At 44.1% G+C, this 20928-nt stretch overlaps 1 protein-coding gene across 2 annotated transcripts in view; it reads right to left on the bottom strand.

The window, feature by feature from the left end:
• Positions 1-20928, bottom strand: part of SH3PXD2A (SH3 and PX domains 2A) — a gene marked incomplete at its 5' end in the record, with an annotated part of 263482 nt that overhangs the window by 128671 nt on the left and 113883 nt on the right. For both annotated transcript variants that reach the window (XM_082308802.1, XM_082308803.1), the window contains one exon: positions 14193-14284. In XM_082308802.1, coding sequence (XP_082164928.1) covers positions 14193-14284 — 92 coding nt within the window. The remainder of the gene's footprint in view (positions 1-14192; positions 14285-20928) is intronic.

Genomic DNA, 20928 nt, shown 5'->3' with positions numbered 1-20928 from the left:
ATCCAAGGGATGTAAGGAGAATGGAAAAACCCAGGGACAGTCAAAAACGGCACAAGAAAAGATACGCCAATATGAGGCAGAGAAGCTGATGCAGTCAGGGATGGTAAGAAAGCAAAAAGAAAGCAAGACATAAGAACAAAGCACAATTTTAAAATGCCCAGTCACATAAAAGATTTATGTATGTATGTAAAGTAGGAGACAATAAGTCAATTGCCTACAACACACACTAGACAGCTTGCAATGACCTAGTCCTTTATATTGGAGTGAGACCTGCCAAACCCTGTTTGATGGCTGAATTCCCTCTGATCATGGAGCCAGCGCTAGCGGAAGTGAATGAACCACAGTGAAAATGGTATTTGACAGGATCTTACAGCAAATAGAGCCATAGAAAGGTTTTCTGCATAGCCTTGTGCTTATTGCTTTGTCTCAGAGTGGCTGCATTCCCTTATGGAGACTGTATTGGTGCTCCCTCGATTTTACAGCTACATAATTAAAAGTTCCCCTCAAAGATACAGATAAAGATACATACCTAATTGCTTTCAAGCCCTTTTTGGTTTTCTTTATGAAATATTTATAAAAATAAATGCATAAAAAGAGCATTCAGGGCACACGCAAATTGTCTGCTCCATAAAACCTCTAAATGCTCAGGCCAGTTGAGCCCCTCTGCTGGTTTTGCTGTGTGATGTCCGTGTTTAGGCATCTCCGAGAATAGAAGTCACCTACCCTCATCCCTTGAAAGCTCGTGACTTGGTTCAAGTTACATTTGTTGTGCTGGCTCCAAAGCCTGCATGCGTGTGTACTCACATGCATGTCAATCTCCAGGCAAGAGAGAAGAGTTAACAGGATTTGTAGAGGGGGTTACCGATGAATGAACCTCCTTTATATCCCAGCCCTCTCCAGAATTTTTCATTACCGTCAAACAAACATACACATGAATACACACACAAATAACTTTGGGTGCACATGTGCTCCTGTTGAATTCAATACAGTTATTCACTGTGTAGAGAACTACCCACGTGCATAAATGTTTGGAGGAAGAGGACCACTCTCAGGATGAGGCTGACAGCAAGTTTAATGTCATCTAGCTGCATTCCTCTGGAGGTGAAATGTTTTTGACGTGTGTCTCTGTAGGGCTGTGTCCTACTTCATTCAAAATCTGGAATTTACTTCTATGTTTCAAAAATAAAGCCTTAAAAGAAGAAGCAAACACGATTGGCAAAACTTCTTCAGGAAACTTGAAAAGGACCATTAGAGCCCCAAGCTGTTAAATGCTCTATTTTGGGTCAATGCTCTCTTAAACTGATAGTCACATCTTCTACTTACACAGTTCCCTGGCATATGAGTATATCTGAAGTGAATGTATCTGAAATGGAGATAAGATTGGACATTTTCTGAGCATGTATTAGGACAGACAAAATCATGGCAGAAAGCAACATTTGTTTCTTAAAGCCAAAAATTCTCTGTTCACTGATATTAATTCAATCTTCTCTCACAAACATTATTTATCCTGCCAGGGATCAGGACTTATTGGGCAGTAAACCAGGACTCAGTAGTTTATACGCCTGTCAACAAAAAAATTAAATATAAAACACTTGTCATAAATACGCACGGACAAAATTTTCTGATTTACGAGGATGCTGAATGATTGAGGCAAGAGTGTATTTAAAAAAGAAAAAGCCTTAAGAGAAAGCAGACAAAAAAGGAAGGAAAAAAGGCAGTAATTATATAATGCACTGGAGACCGGCCTTCCATAAGAAGAGGGGGAAAGGGACTCCTCTTAAGATGCCTATTTCAGCCCTTGCCTAATAATCCAAAAGCACCTAACTTGCAAAGGACTGCGTTTTTTCATGGGCTGGAAGCACCACAAAGCATCCTTCATCAGCCTGGCCTTTTGGCAGTTCTCCTTCTCCAAATGCAAATGCTACATCTGGAAAAGGCAGAAATCCTCTCTCCTGCCTGAAAGCCTCCTTTTATCTCCGTCCTCTGCAGAACTCCTACTTCTTGCAACTACTCACTTCAACATACTACTTTATTGAAGGGATTCAAGGCTTTCTCCTCATCTGCTGAACGTCTGCCTCTTCTTAAAGTCCCAGATCACTTTCAGAGACCACTCGCTAGCTAGCGTGGGTCACCCTGCCATCCCTCAGCCAAGGATCTGTAAAACAACCCCCTCCCGAGCACACAGATGAGCATGAAAACGATAACAATGAAGATTAACAGAAGCTTATTTGTCAGGCCTGGCAAGAAGAGCATCTCATTAGCTGGTGTGGCCTGTGCAGTTCAGCCGCCGGGGGTTCCTCCTCCCCCCAGGGGATGACACTGATGCATCATGAACGTTAATAACATTGTTAGTGCGTGTCCAACAGAGCCCTGCTTTGTGCATTGAGACGACCCGGCAAACAATAAGATACTTTTCCGCTGACCTCTTGCTGGAAGAGTTTAAAGCTGTTTGCAGGGATGTGAACAACTCTTGCAGCTTTCTTTAGTTGCCCCTGGCCTGTAGCTTCACTATAAAGATAGGTATGGAGGTGAAGGAACTAATCCAGACCCAGCAAGATGCCTCAGCATCCAAGTTACCAGCTACAGGGACCGCACAGGTTATGTGCAAGCTGAAGAATGTTATTATTGGGACCACAGGAAGGAAAGCGCTCAGTTTTGTTACCCACATGCTTCCCCAGATTTGGGAGCTGTATTGCTGAAATGTCCCATCCTGTAGGAAGAAATGTAGAGCATGGGCAAAATATACTGGTCCCCACTATGGAGAAAAAGCTACCCCAGTTACTCAGTCTACATACCTTGTTTGCATTTGCCCGTATTTTCAGGGGGCTGATGACAGCCTTAGACCTCACCTTCTGGTCCTAAGTTCAGAATAGCTGAAATCATTCTCCTCACCTGGGGTGAAAATTCACTGCGCCATTGCTGGTGTCACAGTGCTGTGGCTGGGCTTTTTCCCAGTGAAATCCTCCCTGCTCCTCTTTTACTTAGCAAATATTTGTAACACCCCAAACAAGTGCTCATAGAATCACAGAATCACAGAACCACAGAACCATAGAATCATTAAGGTTGGAAAAGACCCTTAAGATCATCGAGTCCAACCGTTAACCTAGCACTGCCAAGTCCACCACTGAACCATGTCCCTAGGCACCACATCTACCCATCTTTTAAATACCTCCAGGGATGGGGACTCAACCACTTCCCTGGGCAGCCTGTTCCAATGCTTGACCACCCTTTCAGGGAAGAAGTTTTTCCTAATATCCAACCTAAACTTCCCCTGGCACAGCTTGAGGCCATTTCCTCTTGTCCTATCGCTTGTTACTAGGGAGAAGAGACTGACCCCCACCTCACTACAATCTCCTTTCAGGTAGTTGTAGAGAGCGATAAGGTCTCCCCATAGCCTCCTCTTCTCCAGGCTAAACAACCCCAGCTCCCTCAGCCGCTCCTCATAAGCCTTGTGCTCCTGTGTTGCACCACGGCTTGCTCTTTAATGTGTTCATGAGAAAGGGATTGGCCACATGACCGATGCTCTCAGAGCTGCCCACTGGAAGAGTGAGGCATCAAGTAGGCAGGACCAGACACGCCGCAGCACCGCGAACAGCAGATCAAGTCCCAACCACGCAGCACCCAGAGACCTGAACGCCATTGCAGAAGGGGTCACCTGCAAAGCCGTCTGCTGGATATCTCTGTACACTTCTGTTCACTCTACAGCCATCCTGCTGTTCAGTAGGGCTGATGAAAACTAGCCAAATTCTGGGTTTGGGGACCACGTTTCAACAGGAACTGAGAGGTTCATTTTTGGTAAAATGTTTTCATGAAAAGAAAGCTCCTGTTTTAGCCAGATTCAGAGGATAATCAACATCTCCACAAACTACTGTGTTTTGACAGAAATAAGAAGATTGATTTAATCTTAATATCCTCAAGAACTCTAGAGCTCCCCTAGCAAGAGAGGACAACATTGGTGAGGTTCTAATCATTAGAAAAAGTACTGAGACCAGCAACCTATCCAACGGGGAGCAGCAAAGGAGGCAACATTGCTACTTCACTAGTGAACCAGGACAGCTTCAAGTCTCTGATGAACGCTGTCTCTGGTATGAGTCACTCACACTTCATTCCCTGCCCGCTTGGATGGGAAAGGAAAAGGTTTATCTGTTAGATATGGTGCCCCTGCCGTCCTAACCCCACAGTTGTTGCAGTGGGTCTCTTCTCATAAAGCAAAACAGACATTTTTTGGCCCCCAACATTCAACATTTTCTTCTTCTTTTATATTTTCAAGCATTAGGTGTCTCAGGTTACTAGTGATATTTTGCGGTGGTTCCCAAATGAGCCTGAACTGCTCTGATTTTTCAAACCCACAAGACTGTAATTGAAAGCAAATGTAATCAGACATATACAGTGTTCTGAGGTTCACCACAGTGCACTGCAGTCAGCATTACTGGAGTGGCTATTAAAACTCCTTGGAGCTGGGAAGCAAATACAGCTTGCAAGAATCATCCAGCAAATAACCAGCATTTATTAGATTAGAATAAAGTATTGCAAAGCCACAGTCAATCCTCTACTCAGAATATATCTGAGGTCTGTTTAAACGAACATCTTTCCTGAGCTTAGGCCAGTTGTTTTAAGAGATGTGAATGGAAACAAGGGAAGAATTCTACTTTTAACACAACAAATTCTGCAATCCTTACATCAGCGTAAATCTCGAATAGTCCATTACTGTCAGCAGGGTCGTTCCAATCAAACTCTGGCATAACTGGAAAAAGAAAGTGGCCCAAAGACAAAGAGTATCTTTGAACCCAGACACACAGCTCTAGTTAGAGATAAGCAGTAGCAAATCCCTTCCATAAACCTCCCAAACAAAATGCAAGCATTAAAAGGGGGGGTGGGGGGTGGGTGGGTGGTGGTGTTTAATTGAATTCCCACTGGCTCTTGAGTCTGCACTTAAAAGCAGGTCTAGGGTTATCTGTGAAATTTCAATTAAATCAAAAGCTTTGATAACATGATAAGTCACTCCAGAATTTGGAGTCAAAACATGTTGTTATTTGATCCTCTGCTTGTGTTTCTGGGAACAGCACGCATGAAAGACAGTCAGCTGCAGACCAGTCAAGAAGATGGAAAGGGTGGAAATGAATCTACCAATAGATCACTGTGTCTCCTACAGCCAGAGCCACTTGAGGTCTGGTATTTTTTATACATCCTAAGTCCTAAAGGAGGCACTACATTCTTCAAGAGACAGAAGGACAGAGCAAAACAGATCATCTTGGACATGTGCAGCACTCCAGGGGACGGTTCCCTGCTGCCACGGATGTTTTTTTCTTTCCAGGTTTGCTACAAGCAAGATTTTAAACAGCAACAGCACTGGGAGCTGAATGCAAAACTCCGGGCACACAAAACACCAAGCCCTGTGTATGTAATGAAATGGATTTCCAGCACAAATCCTTTGGGGGCATGGGGTGAACAGGTGAAGCCAGGTGCACCAAACAATAATTGTCTAACGCGCTGTTATGATACAGCCAAGCCAGAACGGAAGCCCAGCTCTCCTCCTAACTCAAAGCAGGAGGCGGTGGCTCTCCAGAGAGACCTGACTTGCTTTACCTGTTGGTCAGCACACTCTGATTGCTAACGCTTCCTCCTCTCTCTTCAGTGGCAACTGCTGGATGCTAAGGGCAGTACCAGACGCTCTCAGAGTTCAAAGTCCTGTTTACTGAGGAACATCACCTCTACTTCCCAGTGCTTAGACAGAAATGCTCCACCTTAAATAAATGTGAGATGTCAACTCCATATGGCCTGTAGTCAACAGCATTAAAACACATTTTAAGCAATGCCTTCCCTTGTAACATATAGTACAGCCTGATGAAACCCTATCAAATGTAATAGGGTGTCTTACATTGCCCCCAGCCAGTTCAGAATCGCATATAGGGTTGCACTAGGCACGTGTACATGAGAAAAACCCTTTTTATAACCAGCAAGGCTACTGATCCTCAACAGCATTAAAAATAAAGGGACTCTCCAGATAAGCAATGTCAAAATTACATAGCGATCAACAATAGGAAGTGCAGAGCACTGAAAAGTCCCATCTGACCCCAGGCGCGACTGGGGGATAATTTATCACCCTGGCAGCAAACACCCCATTGAGCACGTCTGTCCCTAGTGCCCTCCTCTTCAGAGTGGAAAAAGATCTTCATTAAACAATAGTGCGACCATGTTAAATATAGACATAGCAATGACAAGCTGGATTCTTCTCCATGATATAATTATATTTGTAACATACGCTGCCTATTCTTGTTTTTCAGAGACGTGACACACAGAGGACAAGACAGGCTATATTCAATTCTGTCGTGTTAGTGAAAAGAAAACTCCACCCATCTCCTCCTGCCTGGCAGGTCATGAGTCAACGGTGACAGATACCCCAGTGCATGCAATTAACCTGCTAGCAGGAGCTCACCAGAACAAGAAACCCAGATAAGAAGAGGAAGTCCCCATCCCTCTTCCTCTCCTCAGTTCCAGGCTTACCCACAAAGCGCAGCAGGACTGGACGCTTCTCTTCTGCGTGGATCTAAAGATCTCTTTTGTGTTTATCAGCATGGGCAATTCATTCCTATAGGCTGACCCTATTCTGGGGCATCAAACCAAGCATCACCAGTCTTTAAAGAGACTTTCAGAAGATCCTGTGGCACTGAACCAAACATTTTTAGAAGCGAAGGCTCAAGGATAACGGGTGCCCCAAATCCTTCACAACAAGTTTGATAAACTCTGAATCCTGTTATATTTTGGTTCTGCTCCAATACTGCCTTATTAGCCCAGGTTTCTCCCACTGCCAGATGAATAAATTTGTTCTTTTGGCTCCCTAACTGGTTTTGCATATAGAAGCACCGGCAGAACAGGCTTTCCTGGCAGATTTTGGAAGTAATGTTTCTTCCAACGTTGACTGATGATTTTAAAAACAAATTATTTTTCTAACTGGTCATTTCTAGAATCATGTTATAGAAAGAATGGTGTTTCTTTACCCAAATCAAATCCTCTTAGCAAATCTCTGAAACCGTAGATCTGCAATCATATTGCAGATAGAGCCAGGAGATGTGAGAGGCCTTTCCAACATCACACAATAAATCAATGAGACAGTAAGGAGCAGATTTCCCAGTCCCCTGCTTTAATGACTAAACTTCTCTGCTCTGGAAGGAATTTCATGGGTTAAGTTAAACATTAAGCAAACTATTACTTTCTAATCTACAAAATAGGCATTGGCAAATTATCAGCAGTGATTGTTCCTTTAGGATATGAACAAAAATTACTGGACAGGAAGAAGGCCCTCGAGCCAACAGGCCTGGCATTTAGTTTTTCTAAAGGCAATATCTCCGCATTTCCAAACACCTCTTCAGTCCCAACTCTTCAACAGAGAAAGAAAAAAAAATGTCTTGGATTTGTGCTCATAAACAGTAAACTTTTACTAGCACTGACACTACCCTTGTCAGGCCCCAGCAAGGCAGCGTCCGGTGCCACTGCTGAGGCAGCAGCATGTCGGCAAGGCTCTGATCTTGGTAACATTCCAATGGATTTTGGATAAGTCTGGTTATTCTTAATCCATCCTGTGCCCGTGACAGCATGCCGCTTTTAAACCCTGCAGCACACTCATAACCAATCCAGGCAAAAGCTATTTCTGTACACTTGGCCGCCAGTGCCAAGTGTCAGTACGTTAAACTATCCTTGCTCCCCTCAGCCCCGTGTCCTTTCACAGTCAGACCTACAAAGCACGAGCAAACCCAAATGTGATATTCAAGGCAAGGAATAAAAGCTCATGCTGTATGGTAACAGCAGTAACGTATGCTGATCTAACTGCCATTCTTCTGCATCTGTTTTTTGTGGTTGCTGAACCTACTTCATTTAACGTGCTTTCTGTTTTCCCCCAGGGTTTATTGTTTGATATTTATCTACATCTAATTTCTTTTTTCATTTTCTGGATGGGTAGCAAAAAGATTTAAATCTTCTCTCAGGAAAGCTGAGTTCTTTGTTGGTATCACCAATGCTGCAGCCAGTAGCAAATTTCAATATCCTCCATTTGATATTCCAGCCCAAATCGTTTGTATGTTGCAAACAAATGGGAAAGTCCCATGTGAAACTAAAGAAGAGGACGAGTAATGCATCTGTTATTTCCTTTTCTTCCGTTCCTAGAGACTCCTCCATCCCCACATTGGCTTAGTTTATTTAAGATAACAATCTGCAAGTGAGACCTTCCCAAAGATCATGATAATACGCACTGATGAAAGGCCACGTATGCTGTCGGGGTATCTAGAGCCCCATCTGACAACGGCCAGGTCTCAGAGACCGAGCTCCCCCTCTCCAGGTCAGAGGGGGCACAACTGGGAATCAGCCACACTGCACTCCTCTATTTCTGGGGCACAAGGCTGCCTGACCTCTCAGCCACAGATTTATGACAGTCCCACGCTATGAGCAGGATACTGTAAAGTACTTCTGCGATTTAGAAGCCAAAAAAACATTTTCACAACAAATTTAGGTGCTGAGGCCAAATATTTCTAGTAAATACAGGCCTGAAACAGCACCTTTGAAAAACTAAACACAGGTGCTCTACTACACTCAGATGCTCAAAGAGCCGTGGTACCTAATTAATTGCCACTGAAATCAGTGAGAGCTGGATGACTAATAGGAGTAGCCAAGCAAGGCTCTTGGCAAACTCAGCCCTAACAGGTTATTGCATCCCTAGCTACCTAAATCTCAGTGACAGTGATTAAGTCATTCTCTGAAAATATTAACTTTTTCTTCTGTTCAGAACAGCGCGTTTTAAGTGCCTTATCCTGCCACCATCTTTATTCAGAGCTTTTCCTGCTCTGTGTTTTACAATTTACTTCCCAGCTGATAAATCACATAAAAATAAAACTTCCATCTTTTTCTGATTTTGCATTTCTTAGGGAAATTAATTTCCATTCTGCATCTCACAAGTGGAATGAATTTCCCTAATAAAATGTGTGCCTTGAGCTGTCACAATACCACTGCCAAGTGCAGACTGTAACACCGATTGTCATAAAACGGTGCTGGCCACATTCCTAAACAATGTGAAAATTATCTGTACTGTAAGTCCTGTAAGAAAGAGCAACCACAAAGAAAGAATGACAGCTTTCCTCATAGCACGTCTGCTCAGAGACTCAACTATCAAATGTGTTGGGAAACACAATTCTAAAGGGATGAAATATTAGAGAAATATAAGGGATGAAATATAAGAGAAAGTATTTGCATAATATCAAGCAAATCAGGATAAATATAAATATTTTACAGATGAAAAATATTCCTCCTCTACCAATAGGTAATTGAATTGTTATTACAGGGCAGATCAGAGTACATCTGGGAAACAGAAATAGTCATATGTAAACACAGTCATGCTTACGGACAGAAAAAAGCATATTAGGGAACTGTGCTTTAGCACTGGTAAACTCATAAACTAAAGCATGCTTCCTTAACAAGGTCACTGCATTACCCTGGCAACTTCTTTCCCGTTTCCTTATCAGAAATTTGTAATATGTGAAGCATAAAGGGAGAATCCAGCTTCCATTTGCCAGCGGCTGCCTGACATCTGAGTATCCAAGTGCTACACCAGTATTTATGTGATAGAGATACGATCAGTAAAGCTCATGGCTACAGACCACAATAAAGCATTTCTGTTCTTCAGTACAGGCACCTTCAACATTAAGTCCATTTTCTGCATCAACCCTCATAATATTATGTCGTATACCTAATAAGTTCCCTAGTTTTCCTGGATTTGCATGTTGTTTGAAAATTGCTTTATGATTCTTATAGGAAAAATATTCTCAGATACTGAACATTGCTTTAAATTCAGTTGTTAATATTATTAGTGGTGGTTTAAATAGAAATCTCGTTTGAGCTTGCGTGCATTTCTGCAGGGCGAGTATTGGAGAACTGAATCCTTGGCTCTTGGTCTGCTTTTTAGCCCGGATCCAGACTCAGAAAGAAAAAGTGACCTCTCACATGAGTGGTCTGGCAGTGATATTTTGAACCTCACTGCAAAAAAGCCCTAAAAGCAGTGGACCATATGCAATGTCTAATTGATTAATCTTTTTCTTTGGGTATTTCTGTTATTTCTAGTAAAAAAGAATCATTAAAAAAATGGTTTGTGAGATTTTGTTTGTTGACTATGAGCCCTGGCCTGACCTCAGCCTTGAATTTAAATCCCCAGTAGAAGTCTGAAATTAATCCACCTCTGGCTTAGTTATCAGTAATTATAATTATTAACAGAAGTATCCAGCAAATGAATGGCTTTCAGTGACATGGTGTTTTAACTTAGAATAATGGATAAATAAAAATGCATGGCCTTCTTACCTTACAGTATCTTTTCCCATAGCAATGCAGGATCTGGTCCTTACACGGGCATGGTAAAAGACACAAGCCCAGCCATTCGCCTATATACATATGCATTTGCTCAAACACTAAAATTCCACATATTACAAACCTAAGCAGTTGAAAACTGCACCTCTTGTACCAGAGTTGATGGTTTGAAGCTTGCTTTCTCTGCAGCTAATGGGCAGAGCAGAGCGAGAGCAGCAGAAGCGGCTGCCCTGCAAACACCAGCACGGGAGCTCCAAACCCTGCCTTGCACATCGGTGCTCCCAATGCGTGCCAGCTCCCCTGGAAAGGCCATGCTTTCACCACATGAAATGGGCTGAGAGAGCTCCCACATTATCCCACAGAGTGATTTAGTGTCATCCTATGGTCTCTCCCATGCAGCATGAAGGAAAGCTGCTGTTGGGAGCTATCTGACCTGGAGCTAGCTCCACCAGCAGGAGCAGACTCAGAGGAGACTGTCAGCCAGTTCAAACGCTGTGATTTCTTGAGACATCTCTCCAGCTATCTGCCTGTAAGCTGCTGTACCCAGAAGAGCTTTAATGGGGCTGAGAGGAATACCTTCTGCCTGTTGTCACAGGACTCAAAAGCCTGGACCATCACCAAAACAGGAAACAGAAAATCTAAGCTGCAAATCCAACCAAACAAATTGGCCGGATTATAATAGTGTTGGGAAAGTCCAGATTTTATTATAGCTGGACTGTGTGCTGCTCAGCACTGTGGGCAATCGGAGCTCAGCAGCAGTAGGAAATGGCTCTGCAGGGAGCAGCCTGCAAGCCATAACCCGGGGAGGAGAGCACACCAAAGCAGGGAGGAGGCAAGGGTAGGGCAGATGAAGAGTTAGAAGGAAGAAGCTGGGAACACATTTGTAAAAGTGCCTAAGGGACTACAGGGAAATGTTGGTTTCTTTTAGGACAATAGGAACAGAAGTGAAGGGCACAGCTTCGCAGCTGAATTACTGCAGTAATACATAAACTGCTGCACATGCACCATAGCAAGTCATGGCTCAGCAATTACGGCATGGATACCTCTCTGCACATCCCAGCTGCGAGGTAAATCAGATTTTTTTGTGCCTCCTCCCTTGAAGTTTAAGCTTCCATGTTTTTCTGGCTGGGAGCACGTGCTCAGCCACTGCTCTGCAGACATGCCATAAATCAATGAACTCTCTGGGCTCAAAAACCCAAATGCCCATGGGATTAAGGCTACACTCCTGAAAATCTGTTAATTAAACTCTAGGTCAGGCTTTGTCTTATGAGGCTGAGCTGCTGCAGAAGAACAGAGCAGGTGATCATGACACTAAAGACCAGTTCATTGTGCACAGAGAGAAGACATGAAAGTGGCACAAGCAACTCCAGTCTGCCATCCCTTGGTGGCTGAGTCCCTCACTTGGCAATATTTGTCCTCCTTTAACCCAACCAGATGAATGCCATGTCTATGCTGATATACCAATATACGGACCGCCTCTGCACTGAGGGCTAAAAGAAGCAGCTGAAGAAATAGATAAAATAATTAGGGTAGACTAGATGCTGCCCGCAGGCTACACCCCTAACACCCCGAGGGAGATGAACGGTGGACCATGAGGTGCAAGGAAGACTGAATTCACAGAGCTTGGGCACCACTAGCTCACTGTTTCTGGAGGGGCTGGCAGAATAGCCAAACAAGGGAATAAATCAGGGTTTTCTCTGGCTGATCGTGCTCCTTCCTGCAGTGACTGCTGAGGCTGAGAATCACCCTGGAGGTGCCCTTCCCCTGGACCCTACACAGTGGTCCAGTGAGCCCCAGATCTCCTCCCTTCCCCCTCAGTTCACAGAAGAAAAACACTAAGATGTTTCCATTGGCTTTTACATCATCTTTTTGTAGAGACTAATCTTCAGTTTCAACAATACATCTTTTGTGAAGCGCTCCCAGCAGAAACCTTAGACACCTTCCCTAAGATCAGTTTGCTTACAGAAGACGAGGTAGGATTTGTATAAACCCAGCTAGATTAATGTCTTGCAGACATTAGTGAAGTGAGATTTAATCAGGTTATTGCTCTACATTTTCCAGGGAAATAAATCACACTTATTACTAGGTTGGAATAAGATGCAAGGCTTGGGCTGAGAAAATTTAGTCTTTTTTGTTTTTCTGGGGAGGGGAGCGAGTGGATAACTTGAAAATTGCTGTAAGGCTGTTGAACAGGGAGCTCAGCAAAAGGCCCTCAACAACCTGTAGGAGGGAAAAGGGAAAGAAAGCCATAATGGCTAGTGCCGGCCCGGGCGTGGGCCTTGGTCCCCATTCCCTGCCTTGCCGAGATCCAATCCTGACTCTATTTTACTCAGGCCTAATGCTGTAGGGTCCGTATCAGTACAGAAAGCAGACAGGAGTGTTAAACAGTGTTTACAGCAGACTCCCAAGGTCCATTTGAGATCTTCCAGGTGAACACTCCCATAACGCTGGGGACCTCACTCCTCTTTTGGGTGTCTGTTTCTGCCTGGCACATGGGGATGTCTCCTTGCATCAGAGGGGTGTTGTGGGATCAAGCAACCTGTGCAAACCTTCTTACAGACCTGTAAATGGAAACTGTGATGGTCAGCAGGTCTCGGAGTGTAGGCATACCCTGCTGCAATGGTTTGTCAGTTTGCAATATGTGTTTAACAATGGACATGCAACTGTATTTATTCACCCCAGACATTTTTCTAAAACAAGGCTGGCTAGGAAAAAAAAATCAGCTCTTTTTCCAGACCTTTGCTTTAAAAACTGCTCTTTTTCTATTCAAAAACCAAAAAAGACTTTGCTCTCAGCTACACTAGCAGTGTTTTCCTTAGTACAAATGCTAATATGTCCCCTTGTATAAAACCATGTATGTGCAAGAGACAAAGTTTGAGAAATCAAACTGCAAAGGTCCTCTCCTCTCTTCAGCATGGGAACAGACAGCTGAAACCGATACGAATCTTTCCGCTAACTACAGGTTTGCATGCGCTGAAGTGCCCAAACCCCAAAAGCTTTATATCCATCTCCCCTTACCCAATGGGCTGTGCAAACACTGGAGAAAGCAAATTACAGTAACACAGCTTGCAATCAAGTTTCGAATCGTGCAACAAAGCAGCACAAAACACAATGGGAGCAAGTCAAAATCTTATTGCAGAGCACAAAAAAATATATCCTGTTCGGTATGAAGGAGAAAAGGAAATATCAGGCGAGGCGGCACAGTTGCTTGTAAATACTCTCCTGCCAACGCTTTCCCTGGATAAATCAGTCCTCTGAACCCTGACTGCATCAGCATGAATCAGCCTGTCTGCTCCAAGGTAAAGGCTACGATTCTGTTTCGTGTTCAATGGGAACTCTTTTCCCAGCCTTTTGTGGCTTCCTGCTAAGAAAGAATAGATTCTCCAGAGACACTTTTGGATCTGTACCACAATCTTGCTCCCTTCAGATAACTAAGTATCTCTGGGCAGGAGTACATTTAAAGAAGCAGCTGGTAATTATAAGCCAAGTGCTTACTGGCAGGATTTCCCCCTGCTACTGAGCCAATGCTTTTGGGAACTAAATGACTCTGGTGATAATTATCAGGTAAAACCCACAAGCCAGGGGAGGTTCCCTCATTAGAACCATCAGCAAGAAACAATGCAAAGGTGGGCGGAGGATGGCTGAAAATTGTGTCTGAGGGTTGCTTGAATCCCCTGTCCTCCACACACCTGGCGTGGTTGTACGTAATTGCTGGGCATTTTCTACGTAGTGCTTGAAAGCTACAAAATCTGTTCCCACACCTACAGCAGTAATAAAACCAAATGACCTTTTCCTTCCAGCTAATCAAAATGAACTGAGCACCACTGGAAATCTGTCACACCACTTACTCTTTTGGAGGGTTAAGGTCTTCTGGGCGAGCCTCGAAGAACCTGAAGACTTCATCGCACTGTGAAATGTGAGGAGGAAGCCGAACCAGTGCCTGCAAAACAAAACAGGGACGGAGAAGCACTTAGAAAAGTCAAGTTCAAAACATGGCCTCAAACATCTAAACTACCAAGCAAGAGGAGGCAAAACAGTCCTGGCAGGGGGGAGGGAATACAAAAGGAAAACATCACGCCTGGCTACTTACCTGAGAAGAAAAGAAATAGCATGTCTTCACTGCAAATGTCAACTAGGATGCAATGAATTGAGACAAGCAATGGTTCTTAGAGTCAGGCAATGTAATTTTTGTGCCATGTGTACAAGAACAGAATTTGGTCCACACGTGCAAAACCATAACACTGAGTAGATAAGTGCTCTGTGGCTGGGACAGTCTCCGTGACATGTGTTTGCACAGCACCTCAAACAATGCAGTTAGGGATTACAGGCTTTATGTCAATGCACACAAATCCAAGCAGTGAAAATCTACAGACTCAACACCCACTAATACAACAGATAAATGTGCTCCATAAAGCTTTCCATTAAGCACTGTCAACAGAAAAAGCAGAGTTTGCAAAAAAAAAAAAAAAAAAAGCAAACAACAATTTGCTCCTAAATTAACAGGAAAGGAAGTTTGATTAAGTGTCTGGGAAAAAAAAAAAGGCAGAGAGGCTGTTTCTGCATGAAGAAGGCTTCGCAGTACATCCTGGCTAACAACGTCCACGTACTCTGCAAGGCACAGCTACGCAGCCCTTCTTGCATTCAGCAATAGTTAAGTACAATTTGGGAAGCAACCACATTATGTTGAAGTGTATTGGAAAGTGAGACTTCAAACCAATGAGACAAGCACGCAATGCAGAAACGTGCTATGAATATGCTGTTCAGAATCTAGAGCTCGATGGTGCCAAAAAAGGCCAAAGAGCTGTCCCCAGCCTGCAGAGATGGGACAACAGCTCTAAGTGACACAACTCTGGGATTGCCTTCAGAAATGACCAGCAGGAGAGGAAAAGAGGCTGGAGTTCACCTCCTCCTGTGCTAAGTTATGTTGAAAATAGGCCACAGGTTAAATATAGATCAAGCTGCTTAGAGGTGCTGTAAACCTGTTTGACAAAATGAGATTTTCTGGCTCTTCTGCTAGTTGAAAGTAGGACAAACAATCTTGAAAGATGGATGAAAAACTGCACCAGAGCTAAATGAAGGTGCATTAGGGCGAACTGGTTATACTAATCCACGAGACATCTGATTGATCTTGGTCAGACACACCAGAAGGCCCAGTCAAAGCATGAAGGCAGGACAGGGCAGTTGGTTAACCTTGTGGCTGTTTTTAACCAGGCTTTAGAAGTGGCCAGATTTGTTTCCAAGACAACTCCTGCTTGGGGATGTGAAGGAAAACAGCTGAAAAATGAAAAAATCCTGCTCTGCAACTGCAGGTCTCCAGTATTACATGATGGGGTCTTGTTTGAGGTGGCCTGAAATTCAAAGCCAAGTGCATCCAGACATACAGCTCTCCCTTCCCTGGTGGAGGGATGTTATAAAAACACAAGGAAAATCCATTTGATATCAGCAGGCCTGTGAAAAACAAGGTACTGGCCTTTGGTCACGTGCAACTGCACTACAGAGCAGAAAAAGATAGCTTGCAACAAGGAAGCAGCATCAGGTGCTGAAGCCTGGCAACAGCCTGGCAGGTCCAAGTGCCGGGGCATGTGTACAGAGCGCTGCTGGTTGCTGCACTAATGCAGGATGAAACTTAACAAGTGGAAACCTCAAGTGCTTTATTTTGAATGGAGGATGCCCTGGTCCCCACTGCTATCTACTCAGTCTTGCCGTCTTGCCTAAAAGCAAAACAAAGGTGTGAACTCTCTGCCCTTATTCCTAGTGTGCATAAATGCATGCATCCAGCTGGCAAATCAAGACTAACACTGGGAAGTCAGAAACTGCCCGGGAATAGTAACAATTACGGCCTGTTGAAAGAGAAAGAGAAATGCCTCGCCAGCACAGGCTAACAAGGACACAGACAACATTAAAGCATGTTTTATTCAGCTCCATCTCAGGCAAGAGACAGATTTACACAGAGGAGCAACGCTGTCTAACCAACAGCGGATGGGGCTGAGATTTAGTGATGGCTCTATTACTAACGCCCTTCTTAGTTCGGGCAGGTTACTTAACCTCTTTCCATCAAATTCAGCAGGGATATATCTTCAGTTACCCATTTACAATGCTGAGCAATAACACTTACCTAATCCGCAGAAAGGTTACGAGGCTCAGATACTTAATATCTACAGTGTGTTTTGAAATCTCAAAGGGCTTGGTCTTGTGCAGTCAATGGGGCAAGAGCAAGCACTGCAAATGATACGTATCATTACTAGGGAAACACAAATACCCAAGTTATACGTATCACAGGGGGTCCTGGACATCAGACACCTTCTCAAATAGTCACCACTTCCCTACAGGTCACAGGTGTTCACCCTTCCCAAAAAACAGGCTACAGATGTCAATACTGAGCTGGAACACAGAGCAGTTTTTCAGTGATGGAGGAGCGCAAATCCTACCAAGCTGCCGTGGAGATTTGCATTTTAAATCTTTAGAAGCTTTAGGAAATCTGACCCCCGGAATCAGTGGTCCCTTGCCTGGAAATCTCCAGGAGCACTGTGGTCCTGCCAGGCCGAAGGGAGGTAACTGAAAAGCACCTTCATGACTCCAGGCTTTCGCAGGCAGTGGATAACAATCAGCCGAAGCCATTTCCACACCCAGTCATCCACCTTCCCACCTGACAAACATGGCAGCCCTGGGGCAGGGCAGGCTCTCCTGCTTCTGAATCACCTCCCAAAGTACTGCAATTTTCAGCCCAGTGCACGAAGGTGAAATGAAATCCACCCAGTAGTAACTTGCCATTGCGTGTTTTTCAGGGAGCTCCGGTGTAAGTCTGCAGCCAGTCAATTTTTACTTGTTTTTGGTAGGGAACAAAACCTTAAGAAGGGGTAAGAATTGCTAAGAAAGGGTAAGAATTGCTAAGAAAGGGTAAGAAAGTGCAAACAAGGGTGTAAATCCAGGCAGAGTCAGTCTATTGATTTTGGACAGTGACAGGGAGCAGCAACGCTTTTTTGAGAAACAAACATCTCTTCAGCAAACACACAACGTCCACCAAGGAGCAAGCCAAGTCCAACACGATTCCAGCAAGTGAACAAGAAGTGCATTGAGGAGATGAGGGACACTGCTGTCACTCTGCAAAGGGAAAATGCAGGTTTCTGGCATTTCCAGCAAGACAGTTCCAGGGCAGAGCTGCAACAGCCTGAAGGAAAGACTGCAGGGTCAAGAAAAGAAGGGTAATGAAAAAGAAGAAACCAGATGGTGAAAGGATGGAAAGGACAGGGAAGTGACATTCTTTCTGGGATGTGGAAACCAGAGGTAAATGCACACAGCTACAAACAGCAAGCATCCAGAAACAGCAAGGAATTTGAACAGGAAAGGTGAGAGATAAAAAGTGCCAGTGAGAAGAATTCAGCCTTGCACAACCACCGAGTATTATCAGTAATGGCATGTTTCCTTGCTCGGCATACAAAGGCGGACGTGCACTGCTCAGACTCACACGCTCCTTAGGAGATATGCTTTTATGTGTTATTTCAGCCTGTAATGATGTCTGTCTCTCTATATTACAGGTTTCAGACACTCTTGCAGAGCGGATGATTCGAAAGGCTATTAGAAAAGCTGTAACGTCAGGCAGGGCGTGAGCAAGCAGCCCCACTCACACAGTGCCAGCTCATCTGCAGGCAGGCTGCTGCACGCCGCACATGGCATTCGAAGCAAACAGAGCACCAGGCACCAGCAGGGGTTCATCACTTAAGGTTACATGAACTGCAGACAGCTCTGTGGGATGATGTTACAGCTCAAAGGCTTCACAAAATATATGCACATGGGTATAAAACCATGTAAGTACTTGTAAGGATGCACTGAGTGCTGCGTGTTGCATTTAAGCAGATACATTTGTAAAAAACAGATGCACAAACACGTATATGTAGAGATACACACCTTGCATGTAAGCATGTACGTATATACGCACAGAACGATATTCACCCCACTGAACTTTATATGTCTAAAATGGGAGACTGGTCACACTTGTCTATCAACTTGTATAATCACTAGAGAAAGACCAGTGCCTTCAGGGGCTGCTCTGTCTACCCACCAGGGACATCTTGCTCTGGGTGGGGTGAATCATTGACTGTCTCTCCCCGCAGCCCATTGAGGGAGCCCATATACCATTCTTGGATCCCTAACGTTCAATGGGGTTAATCCCAACTCTGCACACAAATACACAGAGAGAGCTGACAGCACCGCATGGTTATGACTCCCTGACTTTTCACAGCAAGTATCATGTTCTCAATTGTTTATCATTTTAATTAAGGTTAATCATTAGTGCCAGATATTTGGGAATGGCAGTAAGTCCAGCAAGGGGGAAGGTGCAATTAAAACAGTTCATTTCTCAGAACAGAGAAATAAATTGTTTCACCTACGTGAAAACACTTTCCATTTCTGTTCTGTTGAGAGCCTCAAGTAACTCCAAGCTTGAACCCAAAGCACTGAAGTGTGGAGGTTGGATGGCAAACACTGAGTGTCAGACAGAGACATGGATGAAGAGTACATGGTGGTGACTCAGACTGGAGAAAAAGTGGGAGATGCGGGAATAAATAAAAAGCTGAGGGAGGGAGGAAAAGAGTGTGCAGAGTTTTGGAAGTAACTGGGACATAGTTCTGGGCCTCTGGCATGGAAGGACCATAAGGCAATGGAAAGCAAGGCTCTATTCCAGGTGCTGAGGGGCATTGCAATTATTAACTCTCATTACTGCAGCTGGTCTAAACACATCAGGATTCTGAAATGTTGATTAAATGTAGATTCTGAATTGTAGATTAAAAAATGACAGATTTTTTGAAGTTTGAAAGTTTGAAAGTTTTTGAAGTTTGAAAGTTTTTCACTTTAAACTCTTTCGTTCTTGGCCAGGACTAACCATTACTCCATCTTCAATCAGCACTAGCTTAGTTGTACAATGGACAGAGACAGAAACATCTGTGTATCTGTCTTGACAGGCTCAAGGATTGAACCTTGAAAGAGAGGCAGGACTGAGAGACCAAGAGGGAGGTAATTATGTTTTTGAAGTGCGGTCTCTCACACTGTGAACATTAATAAAAGAATGACCAATATTTCCTGGCACTGATGTGACTTGCTCATCTAATTTTTATTTAGGTGGCATGCATTTGGGTACTCAAGCCTCACTACAGAAAAGCCTGTAAGCTTCTACTTAAATCCACCTCCAGTCGGGACAGCATGAGGGCATGTGACAAATTCAGGGAAGTGTTTATGACAATGGGACTTCACATCTTAAAAGCTTCCCTGCACAAAGATGCTTCCCTCAATTAGGATCAACACGCACAAAGACGCAAGTCTGCAAATGCTGGCCTGAGTCTTCCCAGAGGGCTGCGTAAGGAGAGCGGTGGTTTTGTGAACCACCAACCTGAGAGGTCCTTCTTGAACACAGGACGGTACATACTGGACAAGCACACACCAGAGGTGTGTTTGGGAGATCAAAAGCTTAATAAATAAAATGCCCCAGGCAAGCCAAGGCTATGAAGTTGCTCTTTCTTTCACGTTGGCAAAAACTCCTAAACAAATTAAGAAAACCCGGCCCAATGAGCCCAAATGACCTTAAATCACACTAAACTAATTCCAGGCTTACAGTTAAGAGGGAAATCATCCAGCGATACCAATTCCAGTGGGCAGAACACATTTACTGGCAAAACTTAGTTTGTTTGGTACCTCACTCAGGTTACCAGTAAGGACATCCAAACCCTGCACTTTCATGTTTACAGATGAGAAAAGTCCTGGAAATCTTCCCCTGTGTCCCCCACTCCTCTGTTTTTCATTGCAACTTCAAAGTTTCTTGCGGCCTTAGCAAAAACACTGGACTATTAACTCTGCAATGGCATTTCTCTAAGCTGGTACAAGGCAATGAAGAATCAGCCAGGCGTGAGGGGTCGGGAGGCCTGTGCTGTAGGGTGCGGAGGGCTCATGCCCCTGATACAGAACATTCTGCAGACCTCCCCTTACTGCCAAGTATCCCCACAAACTCTCAGACGGCCTCTGCCTGTCACTGCTCCTGTGCCCAGCGCAGGAACCACAACACATCCAAGCAGCAGAAGTCAGACCTGCTTCTCAGCCATGCAAATCACCACGCTCTGTCAGAGACAGTCTGCAAAAACAAAACAACAAATGGTCGAACATTTGCACCGCTCATTTGCCGGGGCCCATCTGTGCTTTGTCTTTCCAGGGCAGGCAAAATGGATGGAGAACCCTCATCTGGCAAAAAAATTACCACAAACTTTGCATCTGAACTTGCCTCCCTCCTCTGCTTCCTCACAGATTCCAGCGGACAAAGGTCTATTGTCTCATTTATTCATTTTATTATCCCATATCAGATTTTCTCCATCAACTTCACCCACATCATTCCAGCATAATTCTCTAAATTTTTCAAAATGAAACATGTTGCCTGCCTACCCATTTTAGGACTAGCATGGGACATAAGCTTTGCACTCTTCTTTAATAGAAGCAGGACTGAACTTGTCAAAATGATGCTCTTGCTCTACAGTTCTATACAATTCTCTAAAGAGTCAAAACATCCACCAGACAGGGGAAGAAATGCAGAAAACAGCTAACACT

This window comes from Platalea leucorodia (genome assembly GCF_965183815.1).
Source record: "Platalea leucorodia genome assembly, chromosome: 4".
NCBI classification, from domain to species: domain Eukaryota; kingdom Metazoa; phylum Chordata; class Aves; order Pelecaniformes; family Threskiornithidae; genus Platalea; species Platalea leucorodia.
The sequence above is the reverse complement of the archived record's forward strand: the minus strand, read 5'-3'. Positions and strand labels throughout refer to the sequence as shown.